Source organism: Notamacropus eugenii, chromosome 2 (assembly GCF_028372415.1).
Source record: "Notamacropus eugenii isolate mMacEug1 chromosome 2, mMacEug1.pri_v2, whole genome shotgun sequence".
Lineage (NCBI taxonomy): Eukaryota > Metazoa > Chordata > Mammalia > Diprotodontia > Macropodidae > Notamacropus > Notamacropus eugenii.
The window spans coordinates 268,106,731-268,129,148 of NC_092873.1; the positions used below are offsets into that span (position 1 = coordinate 268,106,731).

The 22,418-nt window shown below is 37.8% G+C and overlaps 1 protein-coding gene across 8 annotated transcripts in view; it reads left to right on the forward strand.

Annotated features, from left to right (window-relative positions):
* Window positions 1-4,403: 4,403 nt before the first annotated feature.
* CCDC18 (coiled-coil domain containing 18) overlaps window positions 4,404-22,418 on the forward strand; it is a 94,526-nt gene continuing 76,511 nt past the window's right edge. For 3 of the 8 annotated variants that reach the window (XM_072644023.1, XM_072644028.1, XM_072644025.1), the window contains exons 1-6: window positions 4,404-5,058; window positions 8,928-9,068; window positions 10,377-10,551; window positions 11,586-11,756; window positions 12,312-12,418; window positions 15,885-16,001. In XM_072644023.1, the coding sequence (XP_072500124.1) occupies window positions 4,616-5,058; window positions 8,928-9,068; window positions 10,377-10,551; window positions 11,586-11,756; window positions 12,312-12,418; window positions 15,885-16,001 (1,154 nt within the window). In that variant the 5' untranslated portion in view covers window positions 4,404-4,615. Of the gene's footprint in view, window positions 5,059-5,485; window positions 5,800-8,927; window positions 9,069-10,376; window positions 10,552-11,585; window positions 11,757-12,311; window positions 12,419-15,884; window positions 16,002-22,418 lie in introns of those variants that run through there. The other 5 variants (XM_072644024.1, XM_072644026.1, XM_072644029.1 and 2 more) reach the window with 4 other exon arrangements.

Here is a 22,418-nt window from a genome sequence, read left to right on the forward strand (position 1 = left end):
AAAATGGGGATATTAATAGTACACACCTAACCCCTTGAAGCTTTAGCATCACCAGCCCATTAGAAGCCTGGATCATGACCCCAATGGGAGGATTCTATTTTACTGGCCCTCTCTAACAGCAAGCAAAGTGGAATTTTTTATTGTTTTCTTTTGAGAGTTCAGTTTCCCAGGCTCAGTCTAAATTGTGAGCATCTGAAGGTTCAATCGCCTTTGAACCTTGATAGTTCACAGCTGTGTTGAATCATGTAGGTTTCATGTCTACTGGCTCTGAGCCAATCAGGAGCCGAGTCTTTGTTATATATACTGGGAGGTTGGTATTTTACTTTGGGGGTTCGATTATGAGAAGGCTCTTGTGATTACCTGATTGAGACTCTGAGTGGCCTTATGTTCAGACCCCATCCTGCCCTCCCCCAGATGTAAAGGCTCTCTCAATCCAGGGGTGTATGTAAAGTATATAGCAATGTTGCTTTGATTCAGGCTGTAGAGCCCTGTCTTGGTCTTTATTTCTCTGCTTATATTTTCTGTTTTGTATTTTTGAATGTAATTAAAAAGGATTGTTAAACAGCTATCTTTCTTAGTAAAGCAGATCCAAGAACCTGTGCTAGCAGTCATCCTAGTTATGACAGTGTGGTTGTCTTTACACACTCTGAGACAAGCTTATACAAAGGGAGCAGCTAGTGTCCCCTACCATTCCATAAGAGAAAGGAGCAAATTAACTGAGAATTAACGGACTTAACAGCAGGTTTTAAGGTCTCTAGCATATCAGACCCTTACCTACAGGGACCATTACACTCAGAGATCTCTCTAGAGACACAGATTCCACTCTGCATCCAGGGCATAAGCAGCAACATGCCCCCCCCCAACCTTGGATCATTAAATCCCATGCAATGAAACTTCACCTTTATTCTGAACCCCACATGGGTTGCTTTCCTAATATCTCACTTGATTCCTCTAGTCAGTTTCTGCAGCCACAGATTTCTCTGAAAGGGACTGGGGCATCTCATAACACTACGAAAGCCACCTGTAGCAAGTGGAGTGCTGGGGTGGGGGAAGAGGGCTGCCCTACTAAATCAGGCATTAGATTTCTGACCTTCATCCACAACAAAGACATCTATTTAATTTCTGGGTTAGTATGGGAAGGGATTTTGAGATGAACAACGGAGGATATTCAGGAGTGTATCATTCTTAATAATTTATATTTTTTCCACTAAAGTAGAAAGGAAAGACATTTTATTAGGAGAAAATTGTGTGGATAGGCCTTGGGAGTTTCAGGTGAAAAGATAAAGTTTAGATCAGTTCTGAGCATCAACTGAGGCTGCGAAGTAGTGAGGACCAAGGTTGATTCACCTGCCCTCGTGGCATTGCAAAACCACAGAGTGCTGGACACCATAATGGCTGAGAGAGGGGAAGCCTGCACTGTCACTGGGGAGCAATGTTGTTTCTATGTCAACCCATCCTTTCAGATAAAGGAAGACCTTACTGCTCTAGCCAAGTAAGTGGAAGATTATGGGAGGAGGGTTAAAACACTATGAAATATTAGCTCTTTCACCTTCCTTTGGTCTGTGAGTTGCAACTGACTTATTGTTACATAAAATCAAAATCGTGCTTCAAGTGACTGTTCCTTATTGGCCTTCAAGGGTTGTTCTGTTTTGGCAGAAAGGAGGGGGTGCAGAGGAAATTATAATTCTTATCATAATTGACAGGATATGTGTAATGAATATACTAATAGATTAGATTTTTCAGACGCCTCTCTTGTGAGTCAGATTTACAAAGCAGCTTAAAATGACCAAACTTTGACAAGACTCACAATACTGCCTATGTACCTTAAGTGAAGCGAATCAAAGACCATAGAACCTGTTCCTGACACAGAACTCTGGTCCTGAGACTCACTAAGTAATAATCCCCCAAGGACTCGAGCAATATTGCTCCCACAGGACTCCAGAATCACTGTATTGTCTTGCATTTGTGGCTTTGTCCTGGGAAACTGCTCAAGCCTGGGAAAACATTGTTTGTAATTCATTCCCCACTCTCTGCCCCTCCCCGTCTTTCTACGGGTGATTTATGTATATAATCTCTGTCTTCAGAAAGATGTAATTCTGATTTCCTCTTTAGGAGGATTTCCAATTTGTAAATCTGTTCCTCATAATGCAACTAATTAGTTAAATGGCTACCTGATTACTGGCACTTTGTCTCTATCCGGCTGTTTCCTCATTCTCAGGTTAGAGATTAGCTCGGCAAAATCCTGTTAACACCTTCCTCCCTTCCCTTAGTGTGACTGCCTTCTTCCAAAGGCTCCTGGGTCCCCCCCCCCCCCCCTTTTTTTTCCTTTCTCTACATACTTTTCTGAAATCTACTCCCTGGGATCAATGCATGCTTATGATTCACATCTATATATATTTGAATTATCAAGTGCCCAATGCACACCTCAAACTCAACATGGCCAGAATAGAACTCATCTTCCCCTTTAAGTTCCTTTCCTTCTTCAAACTTTCCTGTTTCCACTCAATGGAAGCACCACTACCCTCTTGGTCACCTTTACCTTCGACTCTCTTCCTATCTCTCAGACCTCATTTCTCATCAGATGTCTAGCCTTTTGGCTTTTACTCAAACACCTATTCCATTCATCTATTTCTCTCCATTCATGTGGCTACCACATGAAATGTTCAGACCTTCACCACCTCTCCCTGGGACAAAGCCAGAATATTCTCTAAATTGGTCTCCCCACTTCCAGTCTCTTTTCTGTTCACTCTATTTTCCATATGCTGCAAAAACAATCTTTAAAGCAAATGTCTGATCATGTCACCTACTTACTTGCTCAAAAAACCTTCAGTAATTCCACACTGTCATGAGGATAAAATAAAAATTCCTTCTCAGACATTGATGTCCTCATACATTCAGGGTCCTAATCTCCTTTCCAACATTATCTCATACTAGACCCAGTTATCCCAGTGTACCACCTGTTCCTGGAACTAGATATTTCATCTCTAGCCTCTTTGTATTTGCACGGACCATTTCCAAGTCTGGGATGCACTACTTTCTCAACTCTACCACTTAGAATCCAGGTCTTTTTTTAAGGCTCAGGTTAGGTGACTCCTGATCGGTGACGGGTTGCATGAATCACAGCTCCTCCCTCTCCCTTACCGCTCTTTCCTCCTTCTCAATTCACTATTCACTATATAATTTGCACATCTTTTCTACTGCGAGAGTAAAATAAATCTTTTAGAGTAGAAAATGAGCCTCTTGAGGGAAGGAAGTATTTTGTTCCTGATTTTTTATCTTTAGTACTTAGCAAAGTGGTTTCCTTTACATTTTGTTGGTTAAACTGAACAAGTAGCCTGTAGAAAAAGCAATTTATCATCCCTTTATAAGCTCATTTTGGTAACGCCTATTTTGCAGTGAGAAAACAGGCACCAGAAAATTTTTGACCTTGTTCTAAATGCAGATCAACGTGCTTATTTTTTGCTTACTCTTTTCTTCTAGTGTGTTTAGTTAAAATTGAGGGATTCTGCTTTTACAAACTTATGACTAAAAGGAAGCCTAGAAGCAGCATGCATTTCAATCACTCTTGGATTTTACTAGCAAGTACTTTTTTGCTTTTCTATGACTTGGCCTTGAAACCTGAAGCAAAAAACATGAACGAAGAAAAGCAAAACAGAAAAGTATGTATTTTCAGTTGCTGTCCCCCAAACTAGATGATATTATTTTCTCCTTCAACATGTTCTAAATAGAATTCTAATTAGTCTCTGGAGAAAAGGCCAAAGGAAGGGGTGGGGGTGGGTAGGGAGAAGGTCAAAAACAAACAGCCAGAGAACCTTATTCAAAGCACAAAGCCTTGACATTTGGAACAATTTACAAATTTCTTTAAAAATTTCTAATTTAATTTTTAAAATTAACTAAATTCTTAATTTCTTATAAAGGCCCGAGATTTGCTTCTCCCCTTCCCCTATCCTGCTGCAGCGAACAAAACTAAGGTAGAAGTCGTTGACACTCGCGGAAATGAAGGAGGGGCTCACGCCGTTAACCAAAATCTATCGTAAGTTGGTAGTAAAAAAAACGAACAACTTCCCCAACCAGACAGTTTTAAGGCAGGGATAACCATCGCATGGTCGCGAGGGAAGAATGCTTTAGGGAAGCCAAAGACTTGGTAGAAATTTGGGCGACTGTCACCTCTCCTTCGTCCACCACCCAACCACAACGTGTCTCAAAGACAGCCCAGGCACGCAGGCATGCGGGCAAGTGCCGGCCGGAGAAGCGACGGGCACGTCATGAAACAAAGGGGAAAGTCACCGACATCACCAACTCCAGCCTGGTTCCCCTAGCCCGGGTCACGCCCGCTGGCCTTCCCCGCCCGGCCGATGACGCGGTGACAGGCCCCGCGTCGCGCCCCGGGGGGTGGCGGCGGCATTTAGGGGCGGCCCCTCGCCTCCCCAGAATGTAGTCCGCTGATCCCACTGGTGAAGACGGTCGTCCCGGAGCTGCGAGGGGGTGGCGTGGGGGGTCATCGGGCTGCGGGCGGCGGGGCAGGGCGCCGCCGCTTACCTGGTACTCGATCTCCAGCGTGGCCTTGAGGGGCATGGGCTGATAGAAGCACTCCTTGTGGCCAGCCGGAAGGGTGATGGTGAAGTCGCTGTCCAGCGAAGGCGCGAAGCCGGACACCGCGGGCGGCAGCAGCGCCAGTGGGCCCGCGGCCAGGAGCAGGGATAAAGGGATCCAGACCCTGGACTCGTCCATCTTGACCGGGACGGTCTACCGCTGGACAGACTCCGGACCTTCCGGCTTCCTGAAGCGGCACCAGACGCCCCCTCTTCCCCGGACGCTATCCAACAGGGTCGGCTCGGTGTCTGGGGCGATGGTCCGCAGGTCAACTCCCGACGCCGCTGGGCCGCCCCCGCCGACCCCACTCACGATCTCAGCCCCCGCCCTAGCAGCTGCTGTCACCGAGGACCACTCCTCGTCCACTCCTGGGTGCAGAATACAAGCCGGATCCCCTGCCACTGCCAACCCGGCGCCCAAGATGTCCACGCCACCTCCGCAGCCACCTACAGCCGACGCTAACCGGTGAGTAAGTGCGAGAATACACTCGGGGCGAGGACTTTGGGTAAGTCACGCCCCAATGAAGGGACCTTTTAGGTTTCCCCCTTCCGCCGCTGTCCTTTCGGGAGAATTGTGGGAAATGTAGTTCCTAGGTTCGTCGAAGGGCGCGACTTGGACGAGCCCCGTGGACTACAATACCCGAAAGGCTTTGTGCGCCTCAGCGGCATCCCGGACGCTTCTTGCGCTTGCGCGGGATAGGAGAGTCGGGAAGGGGGGTGTCTCTAACGGTTCTCGCGGCTGTTACAAAACAGAAGTGGTCCGGGGAGGTGTGTGAAGGAGAACCGTGGTGGGGCAGCTTCAGACCATTCCCAAAGCGGGCATAAAAGAGAGGCCGCGGCAGCTGAGGGCAGAGCAAAAACGGAGGTGTTCTGTGCTCCGGGGCTAGGTTTTGTCATCAAATACTGCTCCGGTGAGGGGCGAGCAGCGCCGGTCCAGGAGAGGCCTAGGGAGAACACCGTCGTCCGTACCTGTCAGCCGGAGGGAAACCATGAACTCCAGGTCCCATCGCTCCCTCACCGCCCTCGGGTGGTTGGATCCCGATAGGACTGGCTCTCTTTCCCCGCGAAGAGGGAAAAGCCGAATCACTACCTTTAACTCCTCGAGGCGCGTCCTTGGGTCCGGTTCGGATCCTAGCTGGGAGCTGAAGGAGAATTTCCCGGCTTCCTCCCCAGGTCTCAGCGCTTTCCATCGGAGAGCTTCTTTAAGGTGTGTGTGTGGATTGGAAGAATCAGGGGGAAGAAAATCAGCTTGGTTATCATTGTCGTCCGATTGTATCAAGTTCTGCTAGGGACGGGTAGAAATAAGGGTCCGGAGGGACTTCTCAGCCACTGCCACTGGTGGGTGTGGGTGGGGGAGGCAGCGTCATCATGAATAAAGACTGGGGAGTGACGTAGAAGAGTGGAAGGGAAATCCTGATTCCTTAGGAGACATGATCACCTTTGTAATAGGACAGAACCCAGTTTAGGAATTGAGCGTGTAATAATTGTGCGGGTAAAAAAGTAGCCTATCCACCTGTAAATGACCCACTAAGGATCCGTGCATATATGTACATACGCACATGTGTGCATATTATGCATAGTTACCCCTGTGGGTATACTCCAATAATTAGGAGAACCAGAGAGTTTTACATTAAATACATGTATATGTTCAAACATGTATATGATCTAAACCAGAGTTTTACATTAACTATACGAATATGTTCAAATACATACATATATGTATATATGTGATCTAAACCAGAGGGCTTTACATTAAGTATATGTATATGTTCAAGTAAAATAGCTACCAAATTGTATTTTAGTGTTGGATTCCAATGACTTTTCCTATCTCACTTTATCCAACCTTTCCCTATATTTCCCTATATTCCCTTTTTCTTTACAGGGAGCTAGGGACCATGTTAAAGGTAAAGTTAAGGCAGGATGGGCAACGAACCTTTGGGCAATCCATTTTCTCTGGAATCTATCTGTTCATTAAAGCCAAAAGCAAATTTTGAGAATTAAGAAGAGTCCAGGCAATTCGTATGTTAAGAAAAAGGTCAACTTATTCACTGCCAGATTTTATTTTTTGATGTTTGTGAAATTACTCTGAAAATTTTCAATGAAAGTGATTTAGCATCAGTTACTAGTTACTAGGGTTGTAAACTATTTGTTTAGTTCCTTACCTCCTCAGCACGTATATTGTCTCCTTGTTTTTGGGGGGGAGTTAGGGGAAGGGGTGTGATAATAAGTCCCTGACAGGCTGTTTAAAGTGTAAGAAGTTGAAGAGCTGTTTGATGGTATGAAGAGTTTAAGGAGCCTGAGTGAGCGATTTAATTTCAAGATTAGGAAGGAAGATGTAAAAGAAGGAAAAGAGGCACAATCCTAAATTAATGCAACTTCTTTATCCCTTAGACATAATGATGTAGAAATGTGTGGGAGATGAATTCAGTAGGGGAAAGTTTTAGTGCTCCTAAAGGTGTGATACTCATTTTAGAGGTGCTGATCAAAAACTAACCTTTTCTAATTGGGATAGAAGTTCCAAAAGTAAAAACAGTATTGTCCTGAACAGTTTTGGCAGTGATGGTGACAACCTCACAAGGCTTTATTTTGTAGACCTTTATCATGACATTTTATTACACACAAACTCCCTCAATTCCTTTTTCTGTATGAACATGTGTGATATAGATCAAGTTTACTACATAGGGAAGTATTTGAACTAATTTAAAAAAAATTCAGGAAACTCCTCTTTGTAAGTGTTGTGGTTTTTTTTTTTAAATTTCAGTGTTCTACAATCGCTGCCATATAACTTAGATTTTTTTCCCTCCCTCCGCCTTCTTCCCCCCTACATCCCCCCTCTCTCCCCGAGATAGCATACAATTTTATATATGTTCTACACATACATTCCTATTAAAGACATTTTCACCATACTCATGTTGCATAGAAGAATTAAAATGAATGGGAGAAATCATATAAAAAACCAAAATGTAATACAAAAGAAAATAATCTGCTACACTCTGCAATTGAATTCCATAGTTCTTTCTCTTGATGTGGAAGGCATTATGCCTCAAGAGTTCATTGGAAATTACTTGGTGTACCAGAAAAATTCCTCTCACACTGTGATTGTTACTGTGTACAAAGTGCTCCTGGTTCTGTTCCTTTCACTCAGCATCAGGTCATATAAGTCTTTCCAGGCTTCTCTAAAGTCTTCCTGTTCATCATTTCTTATAGCGCAATAGTATTTCATTACATTCATATACCATAATTTATTCAGCCATTCACCACTTGATGGGCATCCCCTTGATTTCCATTTCTTGGCCACCGCAAAGAGAGCTGCTATAAATATTTTTGTGCATGTGGGACCCTTTCCCATTTTTATGATCTCCTAGAAGCAGTATTACTGGGTCAAAGGGTATGCACATTTTTGTAGCCCTTTGGGCATAATTCCAAACTGCTCTCTAGAATGGCTGGATCAGCTCACAGCTCCACCAACAACGAATCAGTGTTCCAGCTTTCCCACATCTTCTCCAACACTTATCATCTTCCTGTTTTGTCATGTTAGCCAATCTGAGAGGTGTGATGTGGTATCTCAGAGTTGTTTTGATTTACATCTCTCTCATCAATAGTGATTTAGAGCATTTTTTCATATGACCATAGATATCTTTAATTTCTTCCTCTGAAAACTGCCTGTTCATATCCCTTGACTATTTATCAATTGGATAATGACTTGTATTGTACATTTGACTCAGTTCTCTGTATATTTTAGAAATGAGACCTTTATCACAGACACTAGTTGCAAAAATTCTTTCCCAGTCTTCTGCTTCCCTCCTAGTCTTGGTTTCATTGGGTTTGGTTGTACAAAAACTTTTCAGTTTAATGTAATCAAAATGAAAGTGGTTTTTATATAGCATAAATATAAATAAATATAAAGCCAAACAGTTAAAGACAAATAAACACTTAGATTATATAACAAATTAGTTTATTCAACATGATTATGTCAGATTTTTCATTGACTTGATGCTTTTAAGTAATATAGAAAGTAATATAGAAATATAGAATAATATAGTAATATAGAAAGCCCACTAATTTTTATATTATGAGAGATTATAAAGTAGTGTTAAAATTAGTTAGTTTCAATTTAATCTGGAGATTACAAGTTCAAAGAATTGCTAATGCTAACATTTTTTATTAATATTAAATTGAATGTAATTTAGAGGATAATATGAGCTTAGAAGTGGAAGGGACTTTAGAAGTAATTTAGTACAACCCTTTCATTTTACAGGTGAGGAACTGAAGTACAGAGACGTTAAGTGATTTATCAAGAAAGCTAATAGAAGAATGTGGCTTTTTTCCCCCCAGCCAAGTGGAACCCATTTCACTGAAATACTACCAAAAAGATGATGAAGAAGAAAATCTGTTAGCAAATGTTGCTTCATTAAGAAATGAATTGGAGAAAACAGAATGGAATTTACAGAATTTAGGAGAAGAACTTTCTAATAGGTAAGTGATAAATAATTTCTAGAATCATGTACATTATGACTAAATTTGTTGTCCTACCAGGAAAATTAAAAATTTTAAATATTTTCCCCCCAATTTAGGAAGAAACAGCCCACAATAAAAAATAGAAATATTTGAAAAGCATTAATATTAAAAGAAAATTGTAGCATGAGATCAAATAATTTTAGATTTAGTGATCGTCTTTTTTCTTATAGATGAGAAAACTAAGATCTAGACTTTTGGGGCCCTCATCATATCTCCTTTGAACTATTTTAATAGTTCATATAGTTCATAGTTCAATAGGAGTTTAATAGGTTCCTAGTTAGTCTTTATTCCGTCTCTAATCCATCCTACACGTTAGGTGCTTAATAATCTTCCTAAGAAAAGTATGACCCTTGGCATTCCTCTGCTTAAAAAAAAAGCAAACAGACAAATCCCTTTAGTCAGACTTTCTCTGTATAATGTAAACTTTGTAACCCAGCATTTAAAGCTACCTACAATCTGGCCCCATTCTATTTTTCCAAACTATTTTCATATTATTTTTCTTAAAATATTTTGTATTTCATACAGACTTGAACTGTTAGGTGTTCCCTTAATAAATTATTCTGTCTCCTGTCCCCGTGGACAAAGTATTTTCTCATTTCTGTCTTTTTAGAATCCTTTTAACATTAGGTACCACCTCCCCTCCTTGTAACTTTCCCTGGATCCCTGAAGGCTCAGAGTGTTATCTCTTTAAACTTTACTAGAGCACTCTACATCAATCCCTCACATCCCTTGTTGCTTTCTCTCCTTGCAGGGAGAGTAATGACTTCACTTTTGTCTGTCCCTCTCAGGTATCTAGAAGAATGCTTTGACAAAATTCATGCTTGATAAATGTTAAATTTTTTTAAATTGTGATCCAAAATTTATGTACAAAGACCAAAGCAGATGTTTATTTTAATACTCTGGGAGGCAAATCTCAGCTGTTCTGTAGTTTAGGGAGGTGGAGTGACTTGCCCCTGTGATCATACAGAGAAATAGGCTTTGGACACAAGTATTGTATTGTAACTGTCATGTCACCCTATATTTCAGTGGAATTATTACTGTTATTTTTATCCTAAGCAATCCTAACATAAACACGCCAAAAAATACCTAGAGTTTAGAATTTCAAGACAAATTTTAATTTTTAAAGAAATAAAATTTAAATAGAAGAATTTCAAATATGTGAATTTAATATTTCCTTTTGTTTTCTATTTTCATTCTTGTGAACCTTAAGAGCTTTTTTGTGTATTTACTTAAGGACTAGAAGAATTTTTTTCTTTTTCTTCCTAGTAGTAGTCCAGGTAACAGTTCTGAGAATAGCATCCATCCAACAAGATTTGAGAGACTCTCAGTGGATGATCTTGTTCAACCTTTCCACCCTGGATTTGTAAATTATTCTACCCATAAAAATGTTGGTAAGATGCCCTGCAGCAATAGTGATCTCCAAAGAAAATCAAGAGACAAGGTTATTATTATTTTTAGCATTATTTGAATAAAACATTTCTTCTCTGAATGTGTTATGGTTTTCATAGAGACTGTCATCTGTTGTGTTTCTCAGAACTCTAGTATGGTTTTGGGCACATAGACTCTACAATGCTTGTTCATGTTTCCTTCCTCTTCCACTGTTTTAGTGGAAGTAGAAAACTGATGTCTTCTAAGTTTCGTGTGTTGTTACCTTCTCTTGTATGTACATAGTTTATTTACACAACTAAATTTTAGTTCCAGTGGGGCAAGGGCCTTCCCATCTATTTCCTTGTTTTCCAACCCACCCACCTGCCACCTGTGATGCTTGGTGCATGAATTTTGGTTTTATTGTTTGATTATGGTGGCAGTTACCAAGAGTAGTTGTTTCTTAATAGTAAACCCTATTATTACTACACTTGCTATCCTTAGGATTCGGAAATTTCTAGGCACTAAGTGCTCAGTATTCCTACTTTTCCTTCACAATTTTTCCAATTCTGGGAATACCAGTGCAGTTTTGTTTTTTAAGGAATATGCATGGCTAGTTTAATGAACTGATTCAAGCCAGAAGATAAAAGTAATCTTGTTTACAACCTAAATTCCTATGAATGCTATGAAGGATCACAGGATTTAAGACTGGAAGTCACATCAGAGATGAAATCTAGTTTAATGCACTTAATTTACATATAAGGAAACCATGACACAAAGGGGTTAAGCAATTTAGCCAAGGCTGCACAACAGTGAGCAACACCAATAGCCGTGTCTACTACTCTTTCTTCTATTCTGTGGATCTCAGGAGGTTATCACATATTCTACTTAAATACCTTATCTAGCTCATATTTATTAATTAATGTAATTTGAAGATAGTAAATCTATCTAGACTGACTCTTCATTTGTGGACCTATTTGTAAATAAAGGGTTAGCACTCACTGACAGACACAACTCTTGTTAATCCTTATTTCTCGTTTATAATGTATGATGACTTTGATTTTTTAAAGTAAGATAATCGAAAAGAGATAACTTTCTTTCTTGCTCTAGTCTTATGATGTATCTTCTATCACTAACACAAGTGTGGATCAGGAAAATAAAGGCCTTCGGGAGAAACTGAATAAACTTCGGCAACATAATGCTTCTTTGATCTCTCAGAATCATACCCTAATGAATAAAATAGAATCTCTCCATTTTGAATTGACACAATCAAAAACAAAAGTATGTATCTTAAAATGGTAAATCGTTATGTTTAGGGTAAAAGGTAACAATCCTTTTTTTACATTTCCTGGTTAAAGGAAAACATTATTCTTGTGTTTAATTTAGTATTGCTTGCTCCTTGATAAATTTTATTTATAGCAATTGGATTATACCAATTAGAGCTTTTTAAGAGTAGGACAACAGTTGGCATCATGTGCTCTGGGGAAATGGAAAGTTGATTCCACTTCCTCTGTGTGTATTCCTGTCCTCCATGATGTCTCCCCAGATAATTGGAGAGCCTTGAAGTATTGAGATTACTGGTAAGTAAATATGATTTTCACGTCCATGAGGGAGGAGGCAGGGGGAAACAGAGTCATTTCTTTTGTTACTTAGGTCCTTAAAGGAAAGAGGTTGGTGATTACCCTAAAACTTATGGCATTTATCAGTTTTATAATTGATCATCAGGGTAGTGGTAGTTGAGGGAGGGGTTATGGAGTGCTGATCTAGCTCAATCTCATTTTACAGATGAGGAAACTAAAATTTAGAGAGACTAAATATATTTTTTTTTAATTTCAGATCTGTGTTCTTGAAAGCACTCAGTCACAATCCTTTAGTATCCCAATTTTAGAAGAACAGATTATAAATTTGGAAGCAGAAGTTTCAGCCCAGGATAAAGTTTTGAGGTAGAAAATAAGAAACATTTTACATCATTATCTTTCTTAAATGTATGACCTTTTCAAATTTTGTTTTTTCCAGTACATTCTTAATGGTCAGTAGCTTTCAGGTCTTTTTAGAAACAGTTTCCACTGTTCACTGAATCTAATCTTCGGAGCTTTTCTTTCCATTATAATACATTTTGCATGTGTGATGATACATTTATATCTTGTGCCGCTTCATTAAAACATACAAGTTTCTAATAATTAGAGATATATGGTACATATTAAATTCTGTATCTTATTTTTGCCACATTTTGGTACTATCATATAAGAGTGAATACTGATCTTCACTGGCAAAATACCAAACAAACCTCAAATGGGATGGGATGTTTTGAGACTTCTTACTCTCCTTGTCTTGCCTATCTTCATCTGACTTCATTCTCTAATAGAGAGGAACCAGAGACTAACAGGAGAAGATGAGGTCAGATTAATGGAGTTTGAAGAAATTGGGGAGCATATGGATGAGGTTGTTGAGGTTCAAGGGATGTTGCTGCAGGATCATTGCAAAAGAATTCACAGATTCAGACCATTTCCAACCCAAGCAAAGGCATTTATTGAGAATTGCGCTTCTTAGAAAGTGGGATAGGCTCCAAGAAGGAACCAGCAGCTTATCAAAACAAGACAGGAAGAACAAAAGATACAATTACATTATTACAGAATATATGAATATTAAAATATGAGAAGGAGGTCCTATCCTTGGTAGAACTGCTTATGCGGTTACCCAGAATGTATATAGAAAAACCCATGTAGGACAATGATATTATAATAAGCCTCTCTACATCATAAGTTCACCTTAGGACTGTTCTCTGCTATCACTTCAAAGATGTCCACTTAGGCTGTGATTTAGTGGTCAGACAGCCTACTCTCTGTCCTACTGGTGCTGCTTTATGATTGGCTGATATTGTGGTCCTGTTTGAGACTTGATGGATGTGGTTGACACACTTCCTATTCTGGTGAGGCAGTAAGGCCTATGAGGAAGTTGAGATATTGGACTGGGGGCATGGCTGCACTCCATCAAGTCATCTGTGAGTTGTAGGGATTAGAAAAACCTATGTACATCAAGTTCAGTAAGCATCTACTAATTATACTAACATTTAAAAAATAAAAACACATCATGGGGAACATGTATAATCCCCAGATTTAAAAAAAAATAAACTGTTGTGCCAGAGAGTCTGGAAATTTATGATATTTTCGTGTAAAATAGTGAATGTGAATGTGACAACCTGAGAGGCTGTTGAACAACTGTTTCTGTTGTTCATCTCCTAGCTTCTGGTTATGGACCTGTGGTAGAAAACTCTGCCTTTTGGAAGCAAAGCAGTTCTCATTCTCAATAGATTTTATTTTCCTAAGTTTGCTATTATTGTGGTTTTCACTTGTGTGGGGGTTGTGGGAAGGCAGTTTAAAATAAGTATTTTCCTATCTTTGATCAAAAATAGGTTTTCAGTTGAGGAAGTCATTTCATTTGGAAAAAAGATTTTCTTTTTCCTTGTAGCCTAAGATAAGGCTGTAAGTTCAGTGCAGAGTAAGTGGGCAGAGGAGATATAATTAGCAGTAGTTGAAAACAAATTTTGTGCTCCAGGTATATAATTCAAATTAATGGCAAAAGAGTTAATCCCTTCTACAAAGAGTTAATTGAATACTATTATTAGTCCATATGACAAAAGGTAGTAATTGAGTTAAAAAAAGGACTAAACCTGTTGGATAGTTTATACAATCTGACTAAAGTTTGAACTAGGTCATTTTCTTACCCATTTTAAAACAGTACAGTCAGTCCTTCATGGGTAGGTTGAAAACCAAGTGCTTAAAATCCCAGGATCATAGGTTTATAGGTGCAAGGGGGGACCCTGATTTTATGGAGGAGACTGAAGCTCAGAGAGTTTAAGGGACTTGTCACAAAGATCACTAGTTGGTGGCAAAGATGGACTTTGCTCTTTCTACTCTACTTCTCTTTCTAATAAAATGTCTATTGGGTAGAGAGATTTAAAGTGAAGAAAGGCAATCATATATAATGACAAATCATTGATTGAGTTGTTAAACTCCTTCTTTGTAACTCAATTTCCACTGATTGTTTTCTGCTTTCATTCCTTTATTCAGTCAGCAGATACTCATTGATCCTCTACTACATACCTCAAACCCTATTGGCCCCTGTTGGGGTATAAGGAGAAGCAATGTAGGTTCTTTGACTTCAGGCAATGTGCCTTCTCTAGGTCCCCTTGATAGGGGAGGTCAGTTATTTGCCTTGATAAGAAAGAGGTATAATGCCTTGGATAAAAGGACCTCTGGGTAGGGTGTCTTGATCTTACTATTCCAGGAGTTGTGTTCAGTGTAGGGGCCTAGGTGCTGAGAGGACATGGGAGTGAATGAAGCTGAACTGAATTGGTGGTGTTTGCTCGTTGCTGTCATTTCCTTTATTTACCACTCTGGCTCATATGATAACCTACTTCCCAACTTTTATTATATGAGTAAGTACCAAAATCTGGCCAATGAGCACAGCAGGAAAGACTAGGAAGCAAATTCCTGAGCCTCTAGGAAAACGAAGTGTCAGGATGGCTGATATTTAGTCACAGATTGTGAGTTTGTGATTCTCATTATCTTGTACTTACTTGGCATAAATAGCTACCATTGTTATAGTACTTTATGGTTTGCAAAACACCTTAAAAATATCTCATTTTATCCTCTGGGAGATATATGCTGTTATTTATCCCCACTATATAGATGGGAAAACTGAGGCAGATAGGTTAAATGATTTACTCAGGTCACACAGTAAGTGCCTGAGGTTAGGTTTGAACTTAGGTTTTCCCAAAGTTTTCCAGTGCTCTATCTACTGCCTCAAAATAATTTGTCTTGCCTTGAATTTAGAGATTAGACTTACGAAAATATCATCTGAACCTTGTATTCTGTGCTAGATATCAGACTTGTGAAGTTTAAACATACCTGTGCAACTCAAACACAACAGCCTATAAAAATGAATGTCTGCATTTGAATATAAATATTAGTGATAAAGTTGCAAAAATATAAATGTACTACTGTTTTCAAAATATATATGGATGCTTTTGTATTTAATGAAATGTAAACTAATATAGTATAGTAGCTTTTTGGCATGTATTTTCTTAATCACCGCATACTAATAATTGTTAGCAGAGTTATTAAAGTTTCAGGGAACCATTGCTATACTCATTACTGTGTTGCTTTTCATTTAAAATATTTATTGAGGAATTGAATTTTGAAACTTGAGGGATATTTGCTGACCCATTGAGCAGTCAATAAAAATAAGTTAATTTGAATGATATCAGATTCAGATTTTTCTCTTTGCAGTGTTTTTGGAGATAATCTTATATTCCCTATTTAAGTTAATGTATATGGAATACCAGAATTATAAAATAACTAATCATTTCCATATTATCTTAAAACATCATGCTCATTCTTTTCATAGGGAAGCAGAAGATAAATTAGAACAGAGCCAGAAAACAGTGGTTGAAAAGGAACAAAGTTTACAGAAGTTGAAAGAAAAATGTTCAGAGTTGATTGAACAAAGTAAAGAAGGAAAGAGGTATTTTTAGTTCTACCAGATATAAAGGAATGCTTTATCTATTTACACTTATAATTGTTTCTAACAGGTACATAACTTAAAAAGGAATTCTGAAATTAATTGTTTAAAAATATTTTAATGAGAATTCTTTAATGTCAGCATTTTCCTTTTTTCCATTTGATATTGAGAACTTCATCTCTGTGTAGAAGATTTGGTTAGCACAGTTTCATAATGTTTTCTAGCTTGGTTAAGCAGTATATGTATAGGAGAAAGGGCAGAGGATGTTTGAAATAATCCAGGACTGAAGCTTGGCAGGGCAAGATTGGCTCTCAGATAAGGGAGCAAGAGACAGGAGAGAAGAGGACAGTGTAGAGCTAAATTGGCTCACCAAGGGGGTCAAGATGGAGAAGGGAAGAGAATGTAGTCCATGAAGGGATGGTGGCCTAGGAAAAAACAAAGATTTTGAGGGAACTAGAGTTCACAGGATGAAGAACAGGGTTTGGGGTTGCAAGGCAGAGAAAGATGTAAAATAACTACAGATTATAATCAGATAAAGGAATTTGAGAATCCATGAAGTGAAAGTGATGAATTTGTAGGTGATGGCAAGATCAGAGGTATGAATGTCCATGTCTTTGTGGGGCTGAGGCAGAGTGGATGAATAGGTCATGGAAAATTAGTTAAGTCGAGGACCTTGGAGGTTAGGGTGTCAGAAGCAGTTTTGATTCTCTTGACCATATCAGTTTCCTACTCAGTAAACTTCAGTAGCTCCTTATCACTTCTAGGATCCCATATCAAGTGTTCTATTTGTCACTCATAACCCTTCCTCATCAGGCCCCAGTTTTGCTTTGTCTTCTTGCACTTTAATCATCCACCCAAACGGACCTTCCTCCTACTCCCATATAGGTGCTTTTACAGTGGCTGCCTTTGTGCCTAGAATGCATGCCTGCCTTCTTTCTTCTTCTCCTTAATTTTCTTTAAAACTCAGCTCAAGTGCCACGGGAGACATTTCTCAACCTCCCCAGCTATAGTGCCTTCCTTGCCCCAAAATACCTTCATTTACTTTGTGTATGCCTTTGTACATGTCTGTCTCCCACTGTAGAACATAAGCTGGAACTGTTTCGTTTGCCTTTTGTCTTTGTACCCCTAGTGCCAGACGTGGTGTCTTGCATAATTGGCCTATAATAAATACTGATTCATTGGGTGAAATTGATCATAGAACTCAATAAATGCCTGGTCCACTATAACTTCTTGATCAATGTGTAAGTAGTACGGCAATGAAAATCTTACAATAAAATGGACATTGTGTCTATTTTTGATCTCCAAAACTAATAGTACAGGGAAATTGGAGATGCTTCAGAAAAGAAAGTGAAGAAATCTTTTCAGGGTCTCTTTCCAGGAATGGGAGGAATGGCAGGCTATAGTTTATCAATCTCAGGACCGCCAGAAGGCAGAAAGCTGTTTTCATCTACTAGGTCTTCTAGAGATGTCATTTGTTTCCCTTTCTCTAACTTAGATTCTGTATATACAGCACTAGCTTTTGTATATCAAACAAATTATATGTGATGTTAGCATATACCAATAACAGCAGCAGGAAGTAAACGGAATCAGGTAGTATGATGTATATAAACTTGAGACATTTTCTTCCATTGTCTTCAGGTTTCCATTTCCCTCTTATTCCCAGTCATGGAATAATAATATTACTTACTCATGGGATAATAAATAATACCTGACATTTATTTGTGCATTTGAAAGTTTGCAAAGTGCTTTCCATACATTATCTCATCTGAACTTCACAAAAACTTATGAGGTAATCCTATAGGTATTATCACCCAGTTTTATAGATGAAAAAACTAAGACTTGCCCATGGTCATAAGGTATCAAAGGCATAATTTGAGCCCAAAGTCTTCCTTCAATGCCAGCAAAATCTTTAAGCCACACTTTCTACTTTGTAATTCTATGGTCTTGTTTATCTTTCAGCCATTTTAGTCAACTTAGGTAGAGAGTAGCTGGGGAGACAAGGATCTAACAACTACTTTACACAGGAGGCTATTCCATTCTTCTTTTACATGTGCTTTCTCCAACATAGAGGGATAATGAGTAGAACATTATAAGTAGGCTTAAAATAGCATTGATTTCTTCCCCACTATAGTCTTGGTCTTCTGCTCTTTATCTCTTTCCATTGGGGGAGAAAAATACAAACAATTTTTAAAAGCTTTTAAAAAAAATTCTTACAAAGGATTGTTTGCAAAGACATCTATTTCTGTACTTAATAAATGTTATTCAGTGATTGCCACCAAGTAGACTTTTATCCAGTATAGTAGCTTTCCCTCTGTTCCATATTTGCAAATGTAATTTGAGCCTCTATCCAAGTCATTGATAAAAATGTTGAATGATAGAAGACCAAGAATACTTGACTAGAGACAGACAACTCTCTCATAGTTGACATTCGTTTATTAATGGTACAGATTCGTATCATCTAACTCCTGGACTACTGCAAAAGTCTGCTTCAAGTCTCTCTCCATTTCAGTTTATACTCCATTCAGCCACCCAAGGGATTTTTCTGAAGTGCTGATCTGACCATGTTACCATATTCAATAAACTCCAGTGGCTCCCTATCACCTCCAGGATCAAATACAAAATCCTCTGGTAGAGGCTTTCATAACCTAATCTCCACCACCACCTTTCTAGTCTTTTTTTAAAAACTTTAATTCATTATATTTATTTTTTAAAGTTATTTATTTTTAACATTTCTTTAAAAATTTTGAGTTTCAAATTCTCTCCCTTCTTCCAACCTCTCCCTCACCCACTCAGAAGGCAGGCAATATGATACCTTTTATACATGTGAAGTCATGAAAACATATGTCCATATTAGCCATGTTGCAAAAAAAGCAAGAAAAATAAAGTGATAAAGGTATACTTCACTTTGCATTTAGTTCATAAGTTCTTTCTCTGGAGTTAGATAACAGTTCTTGTCATGAGTCCTGAATTGTATTGAATCATGGTATTGATCAGAGTAGCTAAATCTTTGACAGTTGATCATTATTGCACTATTGCTAGTACTGTGCACAGTGATCTGTTTCTACTCTCTTCACTTCACATGAGTTCATGTATGTCTTCCCAGGTTTTTCTGAAACCATTCTGCCTTGTCATTTCTTATAGCACAATAATGTTCCATCCCAGTGGTATACCACAACTTGTTCAGCTGTTCCCCAATTGATAGGCATCACCATTTATTCCTAATTCTTTGTCACCACAAAAAGAGCTGTTACAAATGTTTTTGTACAAATAAGTCTTTTTCTTTTTTCTTTGGTCTCTGTGGGATATAGACCTAGTAGTGGCATTCCTGGGTCAAATAATATGTACAGTTTTTTAAATCACTTTGGGCATAGTTCTAAATAGTACATTAATTATTTTTCCATTTTTTTCATTAATTATTTTCCCTCATCCCCTCTAGCATTTGTCATTTCTGGTAAGTGTGAGATGGTACCTCAGAGCTGTTTTTATTTGCATTTCTCTAATCAATAGTGATTTAGTATTTTTTCACATGATTTTATAGATAGCTTCAATTTCTTCTGAAAGCTGCCTGTTCATATCCCTTGACTGTTTATCAATTGGGGAATGCCTCTTATGTTTATAAATTTGACTTAGATCTTTATATATTTGAAAAAAAGGCTTTTAATTGAGAAACTAAAATTTTTTGATATCATTATTACATTGACTATGGTATCTTTTATCAAAATGTAGTTTCCTTGATTTTCTCTTTTAATTAGGGCTATTTTTGCTTTTGCTTTGTCTGAAACCATGATTGCTACCCCTGTCTGTTTTACTTTGACTGAAGCATAATAGATTCTGCTCGAGCCCCTTATTTTAACTCTGTGTGTGTCTTTCTGTTTAAGTGTATCTCTTCTAAACAATATGTTGTTGGATTCTGGTTTCTAATTCCTTCTCTTGTCTGCTTCTGTTTTATGGGTGAGTTCATCCCATTCACATTCACAGTTATGATTACTAAGGATAAATTTCTCTCCATTCTGTTTTCTTTTGTTTATCCTTCTCTCTCTCTTTTTACGCTATCCCTCCTGATAAGTCTGTTTTGCTTCTGACCACTGTCTCCTTAATCTGTCCTCCCTTTTATCACTTCCTCCTCCTTTCTCTTATCCCCTTCTCCTCCTACTTCCCTGCTTTGTAAGATAGCATTCTGTTACCCAACTGAGTGTGTGTGTATGTATGTATAGGTATACATACATATGTGTGTGTATGTATATATATTTTCCCTTCTTTGCACCACTTCCAATGCTGTATCATCTGCAAGAAGTGATAATTTTGCTTCCTCTCTACATTTGTTTATTCTTTCAGTTTCTTTTCCTTGTCTTATTACAGTAGCTAGCATTTCTAGTCCAATATTGAGTAATAATGGTGATAATGAACATCCTTGCTTCACTTTTACTGGAAAGGTTTCTAGCCTATCCACATTATAAGTAAAGCTTGCTCTTAGTTTTAAATGGGCAGTACTTATCATTTTAAGGAAAACTCCACTTATTCCTATACTTTCTAGTGTTTTTAACAGAAATGGGTATTATATTTTATTAGAAGTGTTTCTGTATCTATTGAAATAATCATGATTTTTGTTGGTTTTATTATTGATATGATCAGTAATGCTTATAGTTTTCCTAATATCAAACCAGAATAATATTGAACCATTCCTGTTATAAATCCAAGCTTGGTCATAGCATATGATCTTTGTGATATATTGTTGCATTCTCCTTGCTAGTGTTTTATTTAAAATTTTGTATCAATATTCATTAGAGAAATTGGTTTATAGTTTTCTCTCTCTGTTTCTACTGTCTCTGGTTTAAGTATCAATACTATATTTGTGTTATAGAAGGATTTTGGTAGTACTCCTTCTTTATCTATCTTTTTCAGTTTATGTAGTCTTGGAATCAGCTGTTCCTTAAATATTTGGTAGAATTTGCTGGGGGTTTTGTTTTTGTTTTTGTTTTATGTTTTTTTTGGTTAAGGAGTTCATTTATGATTTATTCAATTTTCTTTTCTAAGATAGGATTACTTAACTATTTTATTTCTTCTTAATATGAGCAATTTATATTTTTGTAAATATTCATCCATTTTATTAAGATTACCAGTATCATTGGTGTATAGTTGGGCAAAATAGCTCCTACTCATTTCTTTTATTTCATCTTCATTGGTTGTGAATTTCCTTTTTTTATTTTTGATACTGGTAATTTTATTTTTTCTTTCTTTTTATAAATCAAATTAGCCAATGGTTTATCTGTTTTGTCTTTTTTTGTAAACAGTTTTATTTATTCAATTTTTTTTTTAACTTTTAGGTTTGTTCATCTCTCCTTTGATTTTCAAGATGCCTATTTTGGTGTTTAATTGAGGATTTTTAATTTGTTGGTTTTGTAATTTTTTTAGTTTCATGTCCAAATCATCGATCTGTTTGTTTTCCTCTTTTATCATTGTAAAATGTTTAGAGATGTAAATTTTCCTCTGAACATTCTTTTGCTTCATCCCACACATTTTGATATGTTTTCTCATTATTGTCATTATCTTTAATGAAATTATTGACCATTTTTATGATGTGTTTTTTGTCTCATCCATTTTGTAGGATTTAGTTAGTTCAATTTTAATCTATGCTTTAAAAGCCCATTGTTGAGTGTAATTTTTACTGCATTATTGTCAGAAAAAGATAGCATTTAATATTTCTGCTTTTTTTGCATTTGTTTGTTAGGTTTTTATGCCCTAATACATGATCTTTTTTTGTGAAGGTGCCTTATACAGCTGAGAAAAATAGGTATACTTCCTATTCCCATTTCAGAAGTCTATCATATCTAACTTTTTAAAAATTCTCTTCAGTTTCTTAACTTCTTTCATGTTTATTTTATGCTTAGATTCATCTAAGTCTGAGAGGGGTAAATTTAGGTCCCCCACTATTATAGTTTTACTGTCTATTTCCTCCTATAACTTATTTATCTTTCTAAGATTTTAACATGCTATGCTGTTTAATGTATACATGTTCAGCATTGATATCAATGCATTGTCTATGATACCTTTTAGCAAGTTGTAGTTTCCCTAATTATCTCTTTTAATTAGGTCTATTTTGCTTTTGCTTTGTCTGAGATCATGATTGCCACCTCTGCCTTTTTTTTACTTCAGCTAAAAGCATAGTGGATTCTGCCCCAGTCCCTTATTTTAATTCTGTGTTTATATTTCAGTTTCATGTGTGTTTCTTGCAGACAACAGTATTTGAGTTTTGAGCTTCCCTGTCACTACAATAGCTCTTTATTGCCTGATTCTTTTTTTGTTTGCTCATTCTTTCAGCCTGTTTCTGACCTTTGGACTTTATGGGTAGTATTAGACTCTGTTTACTTCTGGGGGTGGGGTTGTGGGAACATCTGGCCTGATCTTCTGTCCTGTTTTCTG